Source organism: Bos javanicus, chromosome 19 (genome assembly GCF_032452875.1).
Source record: "Bos javanicus breed banteng chromosome 19, ARS-OSU_banteng_1.0, whole genome shotgun sequence".
Classification (NCBI taxonomy): domain Eukaryota; kingdom Metazoa; phylum Chordata; class Mammalia; order Artiodactyla; family Bovidae; genus Bos; species Bos javanicus.
Window position 1 is genome coordinate 15,071,161 of NC_083886.1, and position 22,949 is coordinate 15,094,109.

The following is a 22,949-nucleotide window of genomic DNA, read 5'->3' on the forward strand; positions in this document are numbered from 1 at the left end:
TTACATCATTCTTTTCTCACCTATTCTACACCCATTCAAACACATTTCAGAATTCTGTTCTTTATTTTATAGCGCGTTTGGAGATTACTAATGCTCTTTTTTTATTCTTCTAGTCTTTACTCCCAGATAAGGAAAAGATGAATCTCCTTCCATAGGAGTGATGACCAAATTTTGGTTTTCTATACATGAAACCACTAAAACCTTGATTTTTTTTTTTTTTTCCATATGAAGCCTCAGAAAACTTTAAATGGTTTTCAGTACTTTTGCCATCTCACAGTGCTGTATTTTTGGAAGTTACTCATGCTGTGGTGGGTGGTGCATTAATCAAGATTTCTGAGTTCTTTGCCTATTTTTGTCTTATAATTCTTAGAACCTTGAACAAGTCAAGGCACCTCTTTTTGCCACACCCTTTATACCAGTGATTCTTAAACTTTAGTGCATAAGAATCACCTGGGAGCTTCTTAATATTAAAGATTCCTAGACCTTGCTATTAGAGATTCTTGTTCAGCAGGGCCAAGATTCGGAGAAGGCAATGGCAACCCACTCCAGTACTCTTGCCTGGAAAATCCCATGGATGGAGGAGCCTGGTAGGCTGCAGTCCATGGGGTTGCTAAGAGTCGGGCACGACTGAGCGACTTTACTTTCACTTTTCACTTTCATGCATTGGAGAAGGAAATGGCAACCCACTCCAGTATTCTTGCCTGGAGAATCCCAGGGACAGGGGAGCCTGGTGGGCTGTTGTCTATGGGGTCGCACAGAGTCAGACACAACTGAAGTGACTTAGCAGCAGCAGGGCCAAGATTGGGTTCAGAAATTGAGAAACACTGATTCAACTTTAAGAAAAACTGCCTTTTATGCCCATTTTGCTTTGGTGTAGAAAGTCTTTCTGGTTTATCTTATAGTAAAATTGGTGAGGGCTAATTAATATTAGAAAATACACTTTTATAAATACAGGCTTTTCAACTATGAGTTGTTGTATTTGCCTGTATTTATGGTACTTTCCAGATTGAGTGATTATTTTGAATTTAATACAGATACAAGCTCTGAAATTTCTCATTTGGATCTCATAGTACCTCACGTGAGGCATATTCCTAGTAGGTGCTCAGATAAAATGTATTGCTTATTAGTAATATAATTTGACAGACCACAGAGGGTTTTTTATGTGTGTGTGTCATTAACAGAAGATAGAACAATTTCTAAACACCTGTGTGATTGAAGGATTGCTCTTCTATTTATTTACTTATTTGGCCCTGCCGGGTCTTAGTTGTGGGGATCTTCTCTCGTCGTTGCAGCATGCGAACTCTTAGTTGCAGCATGCCAGCTCCTTGACCAGAGTTTGAAATTGCACCCCCTATGTTGAGAGCAGAATCCTAGCCACTGGACCACTAGGAGAATTCCTAAAGATCTCGTGTGTGTGTGCGTGCGTGTGTGCTAGGAAGTACTCAGGAAGTGTCCAACTCTTTGCACCCCCATGGATTATAGCCTGCCAGGCTCCTCTGTCCATGGGATTTCCCAGACAAGAATACTGGAGTGGGTTGCCATTTTCTTCTCCAGGGGGTCTTCCCCACCCAGGGATTGAACCCATGTCTCCTGTGTGTCTCCTGCATTGTAGACAGATTCTTCACCTGCTGAGCCACCAGGGAAGCCCAGGCTCTTGTGTGACATTTGTTTTGTTTTGTTTTGTTTTAACTATTCTAGGTTGGTTACCTTATATATTTATCCTATGGGTTCTTCCTCTCCTTCCTACCCCTCCCTCACTCTTTTTCTTGTTTCATATAGTTTGATTGTTTAAAAACCTGCGTTGTTTGTCTTACAGATGTTCGCGCGGTCTAGATTTTGCCGATTAACATGTTCCTCTGACTTCTACAGAAGTTTCCTACAAATTAGTAGTAACATATATTGGCTATATCAGATTCATTCACCATCATTGTCTAGATTTGTTCATCTAGGATTGCAGAATACATAAGTTCTCTTTTAATTCTATCACTTCTTTTAATTTAGGGGTTAAAATAATTCTGTAAAAAGAAACACCTCACTGAGGTAAAGTTTGTACAGAAAGGCAGGATAAATTATTTCCCTTTGTTACTAGTTTTGAATGTATGAGTTCCTTCTCTGGCATCCTCTAGACATTGAGAATGTTTGGCATGTTTTAAACCTTTGCAATTGTTGTTCTCTTTAATGTTCAAAATGTTCCATTTTTAGTTGGTGGGAACCTTTACAAATTGACCTCTGAATCCTTTTGACGTAACCCTTATATTCTTTGAGAGTTTCTTTGCTTTCCAGTATAACAAAATTTTCCAGTCTCATCTTGTACATTTCCTCCCCCAAACTAAAATGAGTCTTTTCTTGAAACAGCCCTGGTTCCTTTAGTGGAAAATTGTACTTAGAGACCGCACATAGGGCACTGGAAGTGTTCATTGTTGTTGGATTAGTCATTTTTTCTAGATCTTTTCATTGAACAGTGTTAGGACAGGTTTTTTTGGGGGTTTTTTTTTTTTTTTTGGAATTTCTTACACAGTTTTTAAAGGTTACACTTCATTTACAGTTATTACAAAACATTGGCTGTGTTCCTTGTGTTGTACAATACATCTTTGTAGTCTATCTTAGACCCAATGGTTTGTACCTCCCACTCCTTCACCCCTATATTTTACCCCCCACATACATACTGGTAATCACTAGTTGTGCTCTGTATTGGAAATTTTTCTTTTAAGACAAAATACATTATGAGTTCATACTAAAACTTCCATTTCAAATACAAGACCACATGGTTTTACATAACCTCATAGATCACCTATCTTTTTTTCCCCCAAGCCCCAAATCCCACTGTCCAGTGACACCAGTACGGTTACTTGACAGCTTTATCCCACACCACATCAGCGTATACTAATCTCAGAATAACTCTACCAACACTGTTTGAAAACAATAGTTGTCAATCACTACTTGGTTTTTTTGGCAGTTTGTTTTACATTTTAAAGTATATTCTACGATAAATATATAGTCAAATTATTGTGTTTTAAAATCACCTGGGATTGCTTCTTTCTTTGTGATTATGCCTTAAAATTAATCCATAGGTTAATTTGTTACATATTACTTTTGATTCTTGTGATTTTAAAATTTAATGGTGAAAAATAAAAAATAAAAATAAATAAATAAATAAAAATAAAAAAATAAAATTTAATAGTGTACAGTATTTATGTTTTCAAAGTCAGGTCTACAAAAAAGGAATATTCAGAGAGGACCAGCTTTTATCCTTGTCCTTTCCATCCTGTCTTCTCCCTCCCTCCCCAATAGGTAACTTTGGTTCTAATATATGATTTAATCGTGCATTTTAATAGATAGAAATATACACATTTGTATTCCTCTCTTAACTAAATGGGAACACTTATTATTATACTTATCTCTACCTTTGTGCTAAGTTTAAGAAACGTCTTTCTACATGAGCTAAATGGCATTTGTGGTTGATAGTATTTATTGGAGATCCTAATGGTAGAACTGGAGGTGGGGAGTGCGAACAACTAATGAGGACGTTCTTCAGGCATCTCTCAACACCATGGGAATGACAGCTATCGGACTTAATTTTAATTAGCATTACGTTTGGGGGTGCTGGGTTCTATTTCTCTATCTGTTCTTAGGCAGAACTTTTTCTTCCTCAGACCTCAGATTTTCCTGTTCTTGATCCCAGCTGGACTGCTCAAGAAGAAATGGCTCTTTTAGAAGCTGTGATGGACTGTGGCTTTGGAAATTGGTAAGATCTTGGGAGGAGGGGTTGTCCTGCCCTAGCGGGCTCCAAAAAGACAGTGCTGTTGAATTAAAAGGAGGAACCTCAGAAAAAGGAGGTAGGGGCCGTATGTTGCTTTTCTCTTGACCCATGACTTAGCGACAAGTCCTTTTCCCTTCTACACGTGTTTTTCCAAGGCTGAAATGCCTCACAAGGCTACAGGATGTTTAGTGGTCTGTGACTGACCAGCTTTAAAAGACCACTTTGGACGTATCAAACCACGGAAGGTTGATTATTCCTCTCTGAATAGTGGGGAAGTATAGACTCTATTAGTTATTCTTCCTTTCTGGTTTTATGAACTTTTCTTGGCTATAGATGACCTTGTCATTTAAGTGAGTCAGACTTCAGATTAATGGCCATAGCTTGCCTGAGATTCAAATTTGATAGACTGCCTATTCGCGTTTTCTGGTTTTAGCTTGTATGTACTTGCTTAGTCCTAGCATGGCAGAATTGAACAACGTTCAGTTGCCTTATGAGGTGACACTGCTTAATAATGATACTGCTACTTTTATTTTTACCTTTTTGGAGTACTTTCAAACTGATGATTTCTTTTTATGAACTAGATAGCAGAGGCATTATTGAATATATTTTGTTCATGAAGAATCTGAAGCTTAGGAAGTTAAAAAATGACTTCGTATGACCAAATGTTGCAAGAGGACTCCTAAGTAGCTCTTCCTTGTCCTGACTTCCTAGAGTATATTCTTTATCAGATGTTGATAAAATATATCAATATATGCCTCCCTTATGTCCAGGGCCTTGAAGCAAGAGATTTCAGTTCCATTCATATTTTGCTTATATTTATTAAGCATCATAAAATTTTGTTTACTATGGGAATATCAAAGAAGATAGAAAAAAAGTGATCATTTTCTTGCTAGTCTTCTTTGGCCTAGTTTTTCATTTTTTGTCTAAAAGGGGCTATTCCTCTTTGTACCCCTTCCTTAACAAAGACCATCGTTTCTCTCTGCACTATGGGTAAGGCACTGAGCTTGGTGGTGAGGATGCTGGAGCCAAGAATTATGACAATGTGTCCTGTCTTCAGGAAGCTTGTAGTCTAGTAGGGGAATCAGCATGTATGTACAGTTGGTTGAAGTACATGAATCAGAGTATAGTATGCCTTAGGAGGCAAGTGAAGTGGAGGCACGTGCCTTAGGAGGCACGATACAAGTGAAGTGTCGTGGAAGAGAGGTTGAGAGGGGACTTCGAGAGATTTCACCTCTACCTCTGCATCATCTGGGCCAGGAGTCAGGGTTTGTCAGTACAGATTGAGTGGCTTTAACACTTCGTGTTTTGTGTTCTTAAGCAAGTTTGTTAACCTCTGGGCCTCATTTTTTCCATCTGTGAAACTGAGATAGTAAATACACTACACAGTTAATACTAGCATTTATGTCACTTATGTTGTACATATTTCCAGCTTAGAGCTTGGTCTGTCATGAGAGCTCTAGTAAAGAAATGTTTGTTCACATGAAGTGTTTTGTAAACTATAAAATATGCAAATATAAATGTTCTGGCTTATTAATTATAGCAATTCTTTCAGTAGAGCCTAGCTCACAGGGAAATTCATGGATTTTCTAGTAATCTTCCTTATTTTGGTGGAAAGAAAAGGACTTTTTTAGATATTGGCACCTCTATCATGGAATAGCAGGATTTGAAACATCAGATTATACCAATACTATGTTTATATTTGTCTCACTGTTCTGCCAATAGCTGCATCATATCAGTTTGTGGGTATCAAGTTCCACACATTATATCAGTGGGACTTAAAATATGGAAAGAACAAACCATACTTTGACCATTATGCATAAATGAAAACTCTGCGTCCTTTTCTCACTTCCCACACTCTAGGCAGGATGTAGCCAATCAGATGTGCACCAAGACCAAGGAGGAGTGTGAGAAGCACTATATGAAGCATTTCATCAATAACCCTCTGTTTGCATCTACCCTGCTGAACCTGAAGCAAGCAGAGGAGGCAAAAACTGCTGACACAGCCATTCCATTTCACTGTGAGTACCTCCTTGTATCAGTAAGAGAGTCCAGTATTGAACTCGTTATAATTAACCATCCCAGTATTAAGTCCAAGAAGCAATTTGTTATTTTTGTTCACTTGGTTGTGGCAATTATAACAAATTTTTTTTTTTAATCTCATGTGACTTAGGGACTCATGGGTCTAACAAAACATAACCAAACCCATGATGAATTATAAATGGACATCTTTTCTGAATGACTCCCAGGGCACAAATAATGAGATATGATTATTTTTCTTTCCCCTGCCTCTTTCCTCATACTTTCTGGAGACAGTTTCATAGGTGACTAACTCAAAACCTGGGGCTATCTCCTGTTTGGATAAGCCCTTTGGATGTTAGCACTTTGTTCTCAAATGGCTTAGACCATTTCTTCCTCATGGCAATGCAGTGAGACAGAAAGAGCCAAGTGCTTTGATTTTGCACACAAGGAACCTGAAATTCAGAAAGGTTAAATAATTTGTGCAAGATCCCAGGACTAGTGAGTCAATTCCAGCTCACTCCAAATCCAGTAGGGTTTTTGCCTATCAGTTGGATGGGATTTGTAAATTGATACTGAGAAGGGAGCTGAAGCAGACAGGGTAAATACTTAAGTTCTATAATGCTAAAGAAAAGATCCTTGATTTTCTTTTATATTAGGGAAGTAAAAAGCAGAGGGAATTTTCCATATTTACTTAGAGGATTCCCTAAATCTGTTTCTTTTTTTTCTTTTTTCTTTTCCCTGCCCTTTGTAGCATCAGGGGTCTTAGTTCCCCAACCAGGAATCGAACCCATGTCCCTTGCAGTGGAAATGCAGTCTTAACCACTAGATCACCAGGGAAGTCCCCTTAATTTCTTTTTTAAGAAATCAGTTTGTTTCCATAATACTTTACTTTTTTACTTTCCTTTATAAAAATCTTTTGAATTTTATTTATTCTCTCAGACACTTTCTCTAAATAAAAATATTTCAGAATCTAAGTGAGAATTTTGTGTTACTTTTTTTATGCTAGTATTTTATTAAGTTATTAAGAAAAACTCAAAATTCTTTCAGCTGCAGATGACCCTCCCCGACCTACCTTTGACTCCTTGCTTTCTCGGGACATGGCAGGATACATGCCAGCTCGAGCAGATTTCATTGAGGTAGGAGAAACTTGTTTTTGTTTTGGATGAGGCCGTATCTCTTACCTATAGGTTCCACACCACTAAAAAGCTTTTCAAAACACTGTAATTTGTAGGGCCTTAGGCAGTCTCATTTTCTCCATCTGAGTGCCTTTTCTCATTTGTAAACTTTTTTTTTAGAAAGGTAGAAATTCTTCAGACCAAGAACTTATTTCTTAAGTCCCATTTCCTTAGTAAGTATGGGGTTCCTATAGTCTGATTCTCATTCCACACTTAGAGGGTTCCAAGGTTGTATTGTGTCAGGGGGTTGGGAAACTTTTCTATTAAGGTCCAGATAGTAAATATTTTAGATTTTGTAGACCATAAATTCTCTGTTGGAACTAAACTTTGCCATAATTATGCAAAAAGCAGCATAGATAATAATAGTAAACAAATGAGCATGCTGGTGCACCAGTAAAACTTTATTTACAAAAATAGGCAGTGGGCTAAATTTGGTCTAGAGGCTGTAGTTTGCTATCTTTTGTATTATATTCACAAGTGTATAAAGAATGATGAATGTGTGGAAAAGCTACATGTTCTTGCAGCCATAAAGCCATGTGAATGTAGTCACACATCTCTTGGTTTACCACCTCATCCACAATTATAGCACTCCTGGAGGTAATTAAAGTTTAACAAACTATAAACAATTTTGCTGGCCACACCCAGGTCAGCGTTTTGTTTTTGGGCAGCTGCTGTTGTAGAGCTCCCTCATAGACACCACCCCTGCAGATTGTACTCATTGAACAGAATATGAACAAATCTACCCACTGAGCTGTATAACCAATATTCTGGAATAAATAGAGTCCTCAGAAGGTGGTAGAAAGGTAGATGAATTAATGCACACAATTTTCTTACCTAAATACTTGAAGGACTAGTCAGAGTGAGATTTTCTTGATTTACATTTTATGAATAGACTACTTTTAGAACCAAATATTTATTCCTGGACTCACAGCTTTCTCATTTTTTTGCTGTCACTATTGCCTGAAAGCCTCTCAGATTTTTCCCATGATTTATTACTTACAGCAGTTATCCTGGCCTTGTACCCCATTCAGTACTTTTTAACAAGTGTTTGTATATTTGCTGTTTGCTTTTAAAGCATGGCTCCTATAAAGGCATTACTCAAAGCTGATGGATCTGAGGTGGGAATTTTTTTCCCCAAACAGGAGTTTGACAATTATGCGGAGTGGGACTTGAGAGATATTGATTTTGTCGAAGATGACTCGGACATTTTACACGGTAACATTTTATTTCAATAAGTGTTTCTATTGATTGCGACCTGTAATGTGACTGTGCTGGCTGCTAGGAATGTAAGAATGAATAAGATAGTCTCCTGCCCCTTATGGGACTGAAAGTATAGTGGTTAAGATGCTGAACATATCATGTTGCCAGGATTTGACCATAATGAGAAGGTCATTTGTGACGATGGTGAGAATGTTGATCATATAATGGTAGTTGGGAATATCCCATCCCTTGGACTATGTGAGCTTTCTTTTAATTGAGACAAGCCTATGCTGAGGTAATTGGTTAAATGGTCCTCACTACCTCCTTAAAAGAAAAGGAATCAGGGTGAAAACCTGGGACTTCAACAGCAACTACTGATACTAAATGTTCATTGTAATTTGTTACCCCACATTTCCCATAGCAGGGGAAAAGAATGGAAGTTCAAGAGTTTTTAGACCAAGACTGAAAATTTCTTCTTTCTCAGAACTGTTGGATTTTTAGCACTTCTAAATTCTTAAGATTAGCCTGATTTACTAACTCTTTTGTTATAAGTAAATGCTTAATGTCAATAAGACTCTTAAAAGTGGATGGTTAGACTTTTATTGGAATATCTTTTTTTCCCTTTCTTTCCATTTTCAATGAACTATGTCTTTAAAATAATCCCAAATCTTCTGTTTCATTTCAGTCCAGAATTAAGGATGATGTATGTAGTAGGTGAATCCCTTGGATTCTATATTTCCTAAACAACATCTTTGTTATTTCTCTTAACTGTATATGCCATGTAGGAAGGGCAAGTTAGACTCCTTGTTGATTTATAAATCGAGTTTTCAGGTTGCATTAACTGGTCCTCTGTCCCTTGAAGGGGAAATTTTACTCTTACCTTCATAGAACAGCTGTCTAGGTATTTGTTACACCAGATCTGGGACCAAGAAAGAGTCCTCATAAAAATTTTACCTTTAGAATTTTTTCTCTACATGCTTCTTGAACAGTTTTCTTTGCAAAATTTCATTTCTCTCCTTTTCTCCCACACAACTTTAAGGGAAAGTCAAAGTGACGCAGATTGAACTAAAAGAGGAAAGCTTGAAGGCAAACTACTTTAGTGTTCACTAGAGCCATTGTACTTGTTCAGTCTTCCATGTCAATCTCTGCTTTTCAACCCTGGTAACTCATGTTATTGTCTGTTCTCACCTCATGATGGTGTCCCCTTGAAGGTAGTGTGCAGATTGCCATTCAGTATTTCTCCTCATACATGCCAACTTTAATTAAAATGGTATTATTTCCTGGCTTGTATCATTCTTATCCAGAATGCAAAAAAGCAGTTTTATAAGTATCATTTTTTTAGATGCTATTCAGAGGTACTGAACTTCTGAAAGTCAAAATCTCTAATGTCAATAACGTCTCAACTATGTAAAGGACTTGCTAAATCACATCTCTAGGCCTTAGTCCAAGGTCTTCATTCTTAAGCCTCAACATTATTAAGAAAACTATAGTAATGGTTGGTGTTTCATTTTACTCTGCATTCTTTGTGAAAGCAGGATTTGCAGTTTCTTCTGGTGCATTTATGGTCCTTTCTATAATTAAGTGGGGCAAAGGGAAAAAAAATCAAAAAGAAGCAATTGATTAGCAAGTTTTATTTTAGTTAGCATTTCAAACCAATAGCATACTTTAGTTATTTGTGTTCTTCCTACAGATTCTGTAGCCTTTTAAGTTACTTGATTCTAACTCATTCAAACTACAACTGAAGCTTCAGTTATTGTTATACATAAGTAGTTTTAATTAAAACTGTAATAATCTCTGCCTCCGCTTTCCCTCCGTGTCTAGTACTGAACTATAAGATGTTTACATGGGTGCTTTTTGAAAGGTGATGACGTCATCGAGAGGGTTGGCAGGACTGGAGATCAAAGGGATGCTTTGTCGATGGCTCTGAGTTCTCATATTCCTCCTCTGGCAGCACGGCCCCACTGTCCAGTGGGGCATATTGCCCTTGAGCTGAGCGGTTTCTCCCAGAACACTCAAGTGCAGGAGCCTAGGAGCCTAAGGAGAGCAGGGAGAAATGAGAAGGAGCTTTATATGCACACCCAGAGCAGAGAGGGGGGCACCTGTTTTCTGCAGATCAGGACAGTGATTCAACCTCGGGCTTGCTTCTGAGTCACTTGGAATCCTGCTTGCTATTTCTTTATGTCCAGGGCCAACAAAGAAGGATGACACTGACTAGTCAGGGTGAATGTCTCCAATGGAAGAGGGTTCATAATTCAGATTGATGTTATTACCATTTCATTATACTATTACACTCTTAATATTACTGAGCATTTATAACATTCCTTTTATATTTCCTCACTCACAACTACTAGAAGGAAGTAAATTGTTTGGCTGGGTTTTGTGTCCTGTTGCCAGGCATCTAGAAGACTGGGTGATGCCACCAAGCTCTTCTTCTTTCCCAAGACTTTTGCTATGATTGATGCAATTCGTCTAATAAAGGAGGTTCAAATGTTCCATTATAGAGGCCTAGGACACAATGGAGGAATAGATGGTTACATTCCAGCCATACCAAATATCTTTCAGAACGGGCCCCAAAAGATACTGCCTGTGAAGTAATGTCTGGGGAAGACAGTAAGGAAGTTCTGGGATCGCTAAATGAAACCTCCTCACACTTCATTGAGATTATTGGCCTAGAGAGGGAGATGCAGAAGACCCATAACTCAGTGCCCCTGTGTCACAGGGTGTTGTGAGACGCCAGTGGTGACACACGGCGCATTTCCCTTTTCCTTGGGGAACGTTGCTCCCCATCTGCTTTTATTGGGAAAATCTCTCCTAAATTTGTGGACTGGTCTTTGTCAGAGTTTTCCAGGTGGTAAGCCTTAGCACAGCATCTTCTAATCATTGCCAGCCAGTAACCTGGGCAAGCAGGAGTTGTCATGAGCTCCTTTCTCTGTATTGGGTCTGTGTTCTCAGCACTTCTCAAGATTGCACACCAGAGAAATTTACTCTCCCTCTATTTGGAAAGCTAATGTCAGCAAAACTTCTTGATCAGATACGGGCATGTTCGCCTCCACGCCCCCGGTTTTCTTTCTTTGGTTGTATTGTCAGCCTTTGGTCCTCCCAGGTGGCTCAGGGGGAAAGAATTCGCCTGCCAGTGCAGGAGATGTGGGTTCAGTCCTTGGGTTGGGAAGATCCCCTGGAGTAGTCAATGGCAACCTGCTCCAGTATTCTTGCCTGGGAAATCCTATGGACAGAGGAGCCTGGTGGGCTCTCTGTCCATGGAGTCGCACAAGAGTTGAACACGACAGAGCAACTAAACAGCAGTTTTCAGTCTCAATGGTATTTATGTCTAAACAGTCCTAAGCACAAAGCAGCCAAATCACCATCAAGGGAAAGCAACTGCCAATAGATAGGTGAGTAGGCACAGTGACCAGGCTGGACCTCTGATCTTCTAACTGTTAAAGGCTGTAAATAATGATAATTAATACGTACAGCACTCTCTGTTTGCCAGGTACCGTTTAAGTTCTTGATACGTGTGAACTCACTTAATCCTCACAAAGCTCTTTGAGTTGGGCATTCCTATGCCCATTTTATAGATGGGGAAATTGAGGAGTGGAAATATCAAGGTCAAGTTATAACCTGCAAGTGGCAGAGCCATCTCAAGCTCGTAATACTACTGTGCTTCATTCATCTGTGCTCTTAATACTACTAGACTTACTGTATCTACCATCTTGAACCTTTTTTTTCTTTTTAGATTTCACATTTTTTATAATCTATGACTTAATCACATTCCTGAGAAGTGGAAATAGTCATTTTCCCATTCTGCCTTCAGGAAAATGTACAAAGGAGTGAAGTGACTTGCTTCAGGCTTCCTGGTTGCTGACTTTGACCATGAGGTCACACAGTCATCCTTTTTTCATAGCCCCGATTGTGTCCATCTCAGCCAAAAGCTTCAGGGCAGGGGAATGACTTTTAAGAAGCTTCATTCTGGGGAATACCTGATTCACAGGTTTGTGCTCGTGTGCTTGCTTGATTGGTTTCCCCAGAGTTAAGGCCTCTGAGTTGCTTTTCCTGCCAAGAAAGCAGTAAGTGCCTTCTGTCAGGAAAACAGAAACATGTTGCCAGCTATTTTGAACAGCGTTAGAAATACACTGCAGTGGGAAGGAGCTGCCTCTGACTGCTGCCCACTTCTTGCAATATTTTAAGGCAGCCATTTGGAGACTTTGTTATCAGTCCCGAGTGTAATCACAGGGAGACTAGTCATCCCCCAAGACTGGGATTTCAGAGGCCTGGCAGCAGTGGAGAGGTTATGGGTGGTTTGGGTTGGTTGGTTGGTTTTTAAGGAGCTCTGGGTCTTTGTGTGCCTACTCTACTCAACTCTCCAGTCACTTTTTAAGAAGAGTGTGAACCTGTGATTGTCCTTCATTCAGTGTCTCCTTCTCATTTCTGTTCTGCCTGCTGTGCTGTATCCTCCCTGGGTTTTTCATGCAGTTAAGACCTTATAATCAGTTGTTGCGATCCGAGTGTGCTTCATCAAGACAAGAGAGAGCTTCAGCTGTGAAATTTTTTCCCTGGGAGAATTCCATTTCTCCTTGCATTTGTTGACCTGCGTTCCCTTTCTCCCCTTTGTTCTCCAGAGCTGGTTGTACAAGCTTCCACTACTGAATTGATCAAGCACCAGAACCGTTTATCAGCAGGATTTATTTATAGAGGCTTTTGTAACACAGTCTCTTCAGTTTTTTTTCCTGTTTTAATTCTTTCCCACACAAATCTTAGGAAACAACATGATATGTTAGTATATTAGAAAAATTACAGAACTATTTTGTCAAAATTAGCACTAACCTCCCCACTGGATTTTCTAGTAGTTTGTTTCCTACTGAACTCATCTTGTTATTCAGTGGATAAATGAGATAAGGCACCTAAAGAGCCTGGAACATGATAAATACTCAGTGTATGTTAGCTCTTTACCTGTTTGCTTATTTGTTCTGTTTCCTTCTCTTTCTGCCTTGAACTGTTGACTTCTTAATTCTCTTTCTCCTAAGAAGGAAGGTAGAGTCCACGCTAAAACTTGTATTTGGTTGTGCTGCTGCTGCTGCTAAGTTGCTTCAGTCGTGTCCAACTCTGTGCGACCCATAGACAGCAGCCCACCAGGCTCCCCCGTCCCTGGGATTCTCCAGGCAAGAACACTGGAGTGGGTTGCCATTTCCTTCTCCAATGCATGAAAGTGAAAAAATAAAGTGAAGTCGCTCAGTCGTGTCCGATTCCTAGCGACCCCATGGACTGCAGCCCACCAGGCCCCTCCATCCATGGGATTTTCCAGGCAAGAGTACTGGAGTGGGGTGCCATTGCCTTCTCCTGTATTTGGTTGTAGTGCATGTCAAAAACAAATTGTCTCCTACCCATTCTCCTGCCACTTCCACCATAGACTTACATAAAGCCTGTCTCCCCCCAGCACAGCATTCTAGGACCTGTCATTCCACAGCAGGTGTATTAGGAAACACCGGTAGGGTCTGGGCATTCTGTGATATCTATGCTTCTATAAGAAATACGTATAAATCAAGAAAGAGTTCATATAGAGAAAGAGTTCTGCAACCTGAAAAAAAGGTTTGAGATCCATTGCCTTAAATCTTGGACCTGATATTATTGAATTATTTTTAGTTTGTGGGTGGTGATGAGGAAAAATGAAGCAGTGCTGTTTAAATTTTTGAACTTGTTAGAAATGAATGACAACAAATCTCTGATACCCAATACTTTTTTTTTTTTTTAAATAACTGAAGTTTAAAAAATACTGCATTCAGTTCTCTCTTCAGATCATCCAGCTAGAATTTGTTATTTTTATCTCAGACCCAAGGGAGGATGGCCTGGATAAAGTATTCCTGATCATTTCCCAGCGACTGAAGTTGTATACGGCTATAGTGCATCTGCTTATAGCCCAGCATGTTAGATTTCAGTATTTCTCTCTCCTAATCTGAAACTCTGATATGTGTAATTTCTAGCCCATGTTTTACCAAAGTTCAGACTCCTTGTTGAACTGTTATATGAAAGTTAATATACATAGCAAGGCATGCAAAGTAGATGTTTAGTAGAAAGCAGAATTTGTTATCCATAGGGTAATCCCTTGTAAACATATATTTAGGAAAAAGAATTTCACTGTAATTTACTGGTTGAGAAATTCAGTATCCTAGGATTTTTTTTTGTTTCCAGGAGACAGATTTCTTAGACCAGTGAATGTGGAGTAGTGAGCAATACGAGGTTAAAAACAGCTTGGGCAAAAGATTTCTTCTTGCCTTGGCTATATTTATATGTAGGTGTTTGTTTGTTTATAGCTCTGAAGATGGCTGTAGTGGATATCTATCATTCCAGGTTAAAGGAGCGACAAAGACGAAAAAAGTAAGTCTGGGAAACCGTCCTGCCTTCTTTTGCCTTTGGACTTTTGACCACATATAGCCTGTAAGATCAAGTTCCCACTTGTGGCTTATCTTATGACCTTGAGGAATACCCTTAACTTTCTTGACTCTCAATTTTTCCATCTGTTAAAGGTAAATATTACCTCTCCTTTTTTTGCCTTTTTTACCTCCTCCTTTCTTAGTGTTATGACCAATGAATAATATGGGTATGTTCTTTTAAGGAAAAAAGCAACAAGAAAAATTCAAGATATTATTAAGTTGTTATGCTTTTTCTAGTGCTCCATTCTGACTGCTGAGTTTTTATGAGAAATCTTTTATCTAAAAGGATTTCAAAGGAATCATGAGCAAGTTTTAGGCACTCTTGATTTCTCCTTCTCTTTGCAACAGAACAAAAACCATACATTCAGACTGAGAAATTATGGATCGCAGATCTCTGTTGGATTACAGAGACTTTAACAGTTCAGAGAAGGGTACTCGCAGGTGTGTGTGTATATATGCATAGGCATGTTACTAACTAGAGACATGGTGACAACACAATGAGAAAAAGAAATAGGACTTATGAGACACTCTGGAGGGACCAAGACATGATCTGAAGTAAAACTTACTCTCTGCATATCTGGAGTTAGCTTCCAGTGAGCGCTGAATATTATTCAGCTGTTCTTGAGAGAAGCTTCATTGCTAGGCTTCAGTAGAAATCAAAGGTTCCAGACATGGAACTCTGCATGGTTTACCTAAATTCTGTTCTGCTTAATGCAATTAGAACTAGACAGTATTGTAGAACTCAGTTGTCGAGGTCTCTATTAGATCTTGTGTTTTATGATGCCCTTCCATTAAACATGCACACGATTTATTTCAAATAGCTTCAAGGCATTCTGTGAACGTACAGTTGTAAACATTGAGTGTGTGATCATGGCACCCTTCATCATTAACAGATTTCCCTTAAATGGTTATTCTCAGTTAGCATTTCCCTAAAGCTGAATAGATAATTTTTATGCCATGGACAGATTCCCTTCTGTTTCATCTAAGTTACAGACACGGGTTTTTCAGTATTTGTGGGTGCTCATTGATTCATCCAGCAAATAGTTATTGCCCAAGGGGAGGAAAAATACATGATACTTGAGAGCTTAAAATTGTGTTAGTGACTCAGTGAGCTGCAGAACTGTGAGAGGAGTGGCTTCTCTGGACCTCGATACTCCCCCTCGTAGTCTTTACGGTGCCTAATGAAAGCTGCTTGTGGAAGATATTGTTAAATGTGAAATTAATTATCATAGATAATTATTCTTTTCATTCTAGAATTATAAGAGACCATGGATTAATCAACCTTAGGAAGTTTCAATGTAAGTATTAGCATTTTTCTTTAAAAATTTTCCCATCATTATTGAATAGTTTTAAATCATTTGTGGCAGTAGTTCTTAATCCATGTTGCATATTAGCATCACTAGGGCTTGATAAAGGACAGAAATGGTATGGATCTAACAGAAGCAGAAGATATTAAGAAGAGGTGGCAAGAATACACAGAAGAACTGTACGAAAAAGATCTTCACGACTCAGATAATCACGATGGTGTGATCACTCACCTAGAGCCAGACATCCTGGAATGTAAAGTCAAGTGGGCTTTAGAACGCCTCACTGCGAACAAAGCTAGTGGAGGTGATGGAATTCCAGTTGAGCTGTTTCAAAATCCTGGAAGATGATGCTGTGAAAGTGCTGCACTCAATATGCCAGTAAATTTGGAAAAGTCAGCAGTGACCACAGGACTGGAAAAGGTCAGTTTTCATTCCAATCCCAAAGAAAGGCAATGCCAAAGAATGCTCAAACTACCGCACAATTGTACTCATCTCACACGCTAGTAAAGTAATTCTCCAAATTCTCCAAGCCAGGTTTCAGCAATACATGAACCGTGAACTTCCAGATGTTCAAGCTGGTTTTAGAAAAGACAGAGGAACCAGAAATCAAATTGCCAATATCTGCTGGATCATGGAAAAAGCAAGAGAGTTCCAGAAAAACATGTATTTCTGCTTTATTGACAATGCCAAAGCCTTTGACTGTGTGGATCACAATAAACTGTGAAAATTCTGAAAGAGAAGGGAACACCAGACCACCTGACCTGCCTCTTGAGAAACCTATATGCAGGTCAGGAAGCAACAGTTAGAACTGGACATGGGGAGAAGGAAATGGCAACCCACTCCAGTATTCTTGCCTGGAAAATTCCATGGACTGAGGAGCCTGGTAGGCTACAGTCCATGGGGTCGCAAAAAAAAAAAAAAAGAACTGGACATGGAACAACAGACTGGTTCCACATAGGAAAAGGAGTACGTCAAGGCTGTATATTGTCAGCCTGCTTATTTAACTTCTATGCAGAGTACATCATGAGAAACGCTGGGCTGGAAGAAGCACAAGCTGGAATCAAGATTGCCGGGAGAAATATCAAGAACCTCAGATATGCAGATGACACCCCCCTTATGGCAGAAAGTGAAGAGGAACTAAAGGGCCTCTTGATGAAAGTGAAAGAGGAGAGTGAAAAAGTTGACTTAAAGCTCAACATTCAGAAAACGAATATCATGGCATCTGGTCCCATCACTTCATGGGAAATAGATGGGGAAACAGTGGCTGACTTTATTTTTCTGGGCTCCAAAATCCCTGCAGATGGTGATTGCAGCCATGAAATTAAAAGACGCTTACTCCTTGGAAGGAAAGTTATGACCAACCTAGACAGCATATTGAAAAGCAGAGACATTACTTTGCCAACAAAGGTCCGTCTAGTCAAGGCTATGGTTTTTCCAGTGGTTATGTATGGATGTGAGAGTTGGACTGTGAAGAAAGCTGAGCGCCAAAGAATTGATGCTTTTGAACTGTGGTGTTGGAGAAGACTCTTGAGAGTCCCTTGGACTGCTAGGAGATCCAGCCAGTCCATTCTAAAGGAAATCAGTCCTGGGTGTTCTTTGAAAGGACTGATGCTAAAGGTGAAACTCCAATACTTTGGCCACCTCATGCGAAGAGTTGACTCATTGGAAAAGACTGATGCTGGGAGGGATTGGGGGCAGGAGGAGAAGGGGACAACAGAGGATGAGATGGCTGGATGGCATCACCGACTCGATGGACATGAGTTTGGGTGAACTCCGGGAGCTGGTGATGGACAGGGAGGCCTGGCGTGCTGCAATTCATTGGGTTGCAAAGAGTCGGACACGACTGAGCGACTGAACTGAGGGAGCTTTAAAAATTTATGATGCCCAACAGTCACCTCTGATTAAGTCAGAATCTCTGGAGCTAGAGCTCCAGCATCTATTTTTTTAAAGTCTTCAAGGCAATTCTGTTGTATACTAAGAGTCTCAAACCAGTAATATATAGTCAATAACACTAGCATGAGAAATGTTTTTTAAATTAGTGTATTAATTAAAACCTGAATATTAATGGATCGTTTTCCAAAACTGAATAGGATTGTGTTTCAGAATTATATATTAAACATAATATAACTGTAATCATCGGGTTGTGAAAATATTTTTATGGAAAGAATTAACAGAAAGTGACACCTTTATTTTGCATCGTGGGGGCGCACTAACAAACAAGACATTAATATTGCATGATGAAAATAAACCTATAATGATTTTTAAGTGATTGCTAACTTTGACCTTACTCTTAAATATTGGTGGTATCCAGGCTGGGCAGAAAGAGTTTCTCTACGTTTTCTTTTACACTGTAGAGTTTGTTTAGCACATAAGAATCATATCATAATAATTGCAGTATTTATATATGTTTATAATAGGTGTATGCCACAAGATTCTGTTTTGTAAAAGTAACCTAATGAGATTGTGCTTCATATGCCAGTTGATAGAATCTTACAGGGTTTGACACTCTGCCACTGGAGGGTCCAGGTCAGCCAGTCTTGGGTTGAATATCTTTCAACAGAGTCATGATCATAAGTAGGTTACATTTTACGTCGTTTAGTTTTTCATTTTCCACTACACATTTTTTAAGCAATTGTAGTGTTTTGATGATATCCCTTCTAATATGTTACAAAATGTTATACCAGTAACTTTACATATAATATGCGATGTGCTTAACCTGTCTTTATTATTGGATATTTAGCATATTTGCAGTTTTTTTTAAATCATTAAAAATAGCACAAAGGTAAACTTGTTTGTGAATAAAGCTTTGCCTGCATTTAGAATTTTTTTAAGATAGATTCCGAGAAGTGGAATTACTAGGTCAAAGAACATGATTATTAAAAATGCTTAACACATGCTGCTAGATTGTTTCCTGAAAGATAATTATATCAATTTATATTCCTTCTGCCAGTATACATTATTGCTTGTTTAGCCTCGTCCTAATCGCGAGCTGTGGGTTTGCAAAAATAACTTCAGGTCAGCTCTCCCTTGCCCTTTTTGTCGACAATAATTGGTCATGTTCTGGTAGTGAGTTCCTATGTCTGAAATTGCTGGGCTTTTGGATTTTAACCTGTATGTAGTAGACCTTGACTCTTGCATAAATTCTGTTCCCAGCTGGTGGACAGAGGTCAGCTTAGCCTCTTTATTCTTTAACTGTATTTTTACAGATAGACCTGAGGGGAGGCTCTGTTGCTTCCAAGAAAGACATGGCATATGCAGTGTGGTCTGAGAGGTTTTCACTTGCCATTGTGCTGAATGCACGTGTGACCTTACTATCGTAGGCGTAGGAGCTTTGTCATCAGACTAAATTACTCCAAACTTTTGTATTATTCCTGTAGAAGTAGGGTTGTTTGGTGGTGAATAAAATGAATTTGTGGCTGCCCATCAAATCAGCCCCTAGAATTTGTGGGCAAGAATTTTCCTGCTAAGGAAGAGATTCATCTGAAAAGACGACAATTTAAGTAACTGTCATAAGTAACAGCCTGTATTTTTAGCCTGAGAGTGGACAGAGGTAGCCTAGTTACTCTTATTGAAATGACTGAGTAGCAATTCGAGAATTCCTGATCATTCCAACCTACCAATTATTGTTGGTGGGTTTTCCTATCCCTCTTTTTGCTGATAGCTCTTTTTATTAGAAATTTGGTCAGTAGTGATCCTTAAAGGTGCTGATTCTGGCTACCTGTAAGGGTATCCCAGGTGGCATATATGACCATTTGCTTCCATGATAGTTATTAAAATATAACTTCATTCGTAGTATATTATGTTGTGGTAGTTAAGTTTAGAGAAAGGCAAAATGACCCATGTAGAGAGTGAAAAAATAAACGCCTCACTTGAGGATATGGAGTTACAGACAAGATTTTTAGTGGGACATGGGAGAGATCACACACTTTTGCCAACTGATCTACCTCTTCTAGATGAATTAGCATGTCCTCACGTCCCTTGTTCTGCAGAGGTCAATACCGGAGATTTTGCCCTACATTGTTCCTAAGAATGCATGATCTGCCGTGTCCTTCCTGTTACTGCCAGCACTTCCTGCCCCTGTGCAGATTGAGAGACAGCGAGGTGTGGGGGTCGCCAGAGTGCAGGTGCTCTCCGGCCATGACAGCGTCCCTGAGACGTAGTCCCTCTGGTTCTGTTAGCATCATGATTAGTGTGCTGCATTCCCTAGCTTTCTGGTTTGCTTCCTGTCATGAGTAAATTAATCGTGTGAGGTTAAGAATAATATTCTTCCATTTTACTACTTGTTAAAAAAAAAATACAGAAAACTTAGGGATCTTTATATTCTTTACTTTCCCTGTAGTAATGGAACGACGATATCCCAAGGAAGTCCAAGATCTTTATGAAACAATGAGGCGATTTGCAAGGATAGTGGGGCCGGTGGAGCACGACAAGTTCATTGAAAGCCATGCATGTAGGTGGTTTTTTAACCTTGACCATATATTTCTGTGTGTGTGTGTGTTTATATAAACAGGAACGATAATGGTGTTTTTTGTGAAATTCTGTAAGTAAGTGGATTTTTTTTAAAATTATTTCTTCCCCTTTATTGCTCTGAGATAAATTTGGAACTTGGGGAATGGAGAAGAAAGCTTAAAAATATTAGTGGCTTTCCCCCCGCCTTAGATAAACAGTAGTTTAGTAGCTTTTCCCCCCATTTTTAATATGGGAGTATGCAAATACATGGGGTTCATTATACTATGATATACATGTATCCATCACCCAACTTCAGCAGTTAACCATCCACTGGCTGATCCAGTGTCATCTTTGCCACCCATTCCTTTCCCATCCTCAACTGGATTATTTTGAAGCAAATCATATTATTTTGTTCATAATTATTTTAGTATTAAAACTAGTTTCTAGGTGGGGACAGAGTTGGTTGACTCATGGAAATAATATATAGCACTTCCATCATTTTCCTGCCTTTTTTCTCTGAGAGAGATCTACATAGTTACCATTTGATTTCTCACTATAAAAAATTGAAGTTGTTAAGGCAGTAACGCCTGGACTATAAAACAGTCTGGACTGAGGGGCTGAGTCTGTGCCTCTCATCATGAGATTCAGGTATTTGATTTTGACTCCCAAATTTAGTTCAGGACGGTACTTCATGAAGACTTGTATCCTGTTCTCATCGTGCAGATATTTCTTGCATGACACTGCAGGCATTTATCTGAACCGGCTTGGTTGTCCTCACGGACACCCTGTTTAGTTGGCATTCTTTGTGTGATTTATCCTGGGTGGCTCATCTTTACTTCCTGTCCCAGTTTGTACCATCCCTGGTTTATGTGTCACTCCAGGGAACTACACCCCGTGGATTGTCCAGGTTCTTCCTTCATCTGCTTTTTCAAAGCACCCAGATTTGAACATTCCATCACATAATAATCTGAGCAGTGCAACCTGATCTGTGTGTTCAGTGGAGGCAGAAATCTTGGTTTATGGAAAACACACTGCTCTTTTGTCCCTATAAGAGAAAAGCTGTAAAGAAACCATCAGGAACTTGAGCACAGAATTTTGTCCTTCCCTTGCAAAAAGGTCTGTGTCATGTAATACCAGAGACAGGTTTCATACGGAAATTTGTCTTTGTGGCTACAACTTTTAACAAGGAATAAGTAGAGCAGGGAAACTTGGTGGTTTAAGAAATTATATTCATTACTACTGTAGCTAAATGAATTCAGCCAGGTCACTATGAATTGTTTCTAAGAAACAATTCCAGCTGCTTTCTGCAACTGGAGACAAGCCAAAAGACCACTGCAGTACATTTTTGTCAGCTCTTAAGTAAAATTTCTAATGGGATATTAGCAACAATTAGGATTCCCCAAATGGAATTGCCCAGTCTTTTATAGAAGGCAGAATTACTGAAAATATTTAGCAGTAAAAGTGCTCATTGATGTTGATGTTGTTTTTCTGATGTTTCTCTTTTTTGGGGGGATAAACAGTGGAATTTGAACTCCGAAGGGAAATCAAAAGGCTCCAGGAATACAGGACGGCAGGCATTACCAATTTTTGTAGTAAGTATGCTTGTGCTCCACACTAAATCAGAGGGCAGGTGCCTTCCAAACATATAAACAAGCTTTCACATTTCAGAATGAGTTTTTGATCTTTCCAATAAGTTTCATCTATTTAATCCTTATAAATACCATTATATAGATTATCTGAGGTGAAATAAAAAGTATGACAGAGTTGCTGTTTGAGATTTAGGATTCTGTTGTGGCCTCTTAAAAAAGATTTTGTATTCCAACTTTTAGCCTCAGCCTTTTTAAATTTAGTGATGCATCATCTGATCATTCCCATTAAGCACACTTCAGTTGGTTCTAGGCACTTGCATCCCAGTTACTTGAGTTAGAGATGATTATATTCAGGGCACCTAACCATTCACCATGCATTGGACTGTACCCTTTGTACTTCACCAACTTAAGAGAGGGACTTCTCTGGTGGCTCAAACGGTAAAGCATTGCCTACAGTGTTGGAGACCTGGGTTCGATCCCTTGATTGGGAATATCCCCTGGAGAAAGGAATGGCAGCCCACTCCAGTATTCTTGCCTGGAAAATCCCATGGACGGAGGAGCCTGGTGGGCTACAGTCCATGGGGTCGCAAAGAGTCGGACACGACTGAGCGACTTGACTTTCACTTTGAACTTAAGAGATAGGTATTGTTATTCTCATTTAATAGAGAAACTAAGGATGAAAGTGATTAAGTAACTAGTTGTAGTAGAGCCAGGTTGTAAGAGAAGACAGTTGTGTTAGCAGTTAAGAGCTGAAGTCTAGGCTTGGACAGCTTGGGTTTGGATTCTGGCTCTTTTACCAGATCTATAATTCTATTCGTTTCAATTTTCCAAGTCTCTTAGAGTTCATGTGAAGATTAAATTAGCGATGATGCATGAAAACATAGTATAGTACCTGACGCACCAAATCCTCAATAAATGGCAGTTTCTGTTGTTCTGTTGTTGTTTTGGGGATGGTCTTCAGCATGTCCTCCTTCCTGTTGGTTGAAAGCTGTCACCCGTTCACCCAGTGCTCAAGTTCAGCCCAG

At 39.2% G+C, this 22,949-nt stretch overlaps 1 protein-coding gene and 1 long non-coding RNA gene across 5 annotated transcripts in view; one reads left to right on the forward strand and one right to left on the reverse strand.

The window, feature by feature from the left end:
- The window catches only part of TADA2A (transcriptional adaptor 2A), a 46,446-nt gene that overhangs the window by 17,007 nt on the left and 6,490 nt on the right, over positions 1-22,949 (forward strand). For 2 of the 4 annotated variants that reach the window (XM_061390299.1, XM_061390300.1), the window contains exons 5-12: positions 3,654-3,745; positions 5,621-5,778; positions 6,827-6,915; positions 8,097-8,169; positions 14,460-14,523; positions 15,834-15,877; positions 20,226-20,336; positions 21,856-21,927. In XM_061390299.1, the coding sequence (XP_061246283.1) occupies positions 3,654-3,745; positions 5,621-5,778; positions 6,827-6,915; positions 8,097-8,169; positions 14,460-14,523; positions 15,834-15,877; positions 20,226-20,336; positions 21,856-21,927 (703 nt within the window). The remainder of the gene's footprint in view (positions 1-3,653; positions 3,746-5,620; positions 5,779-6,826; positions 6,916-8,096; positions 8,170-14,459; positions 14,524-15,833; positions 15,878-20,225; positions 20,337-21,855; positions 21,928-22,949) is intronic. The other 2 variants (XM_061390302.1, XM_061390303.1) reach the window with 2 other exon arrangements.
- Positions 9,771-15,251, reverse strand: LOC133231759 (uncharacterized). The gene is made up of 2 exons (XR_009731229.1): positions 15,146-15,251; positions 9,771-10,188 (listed from the first exon to the last, which is right to left on the reverse strand). It is a non-coding gene; the product is annotated as an uncharacterized LOC133231759 (long non-coding RNA).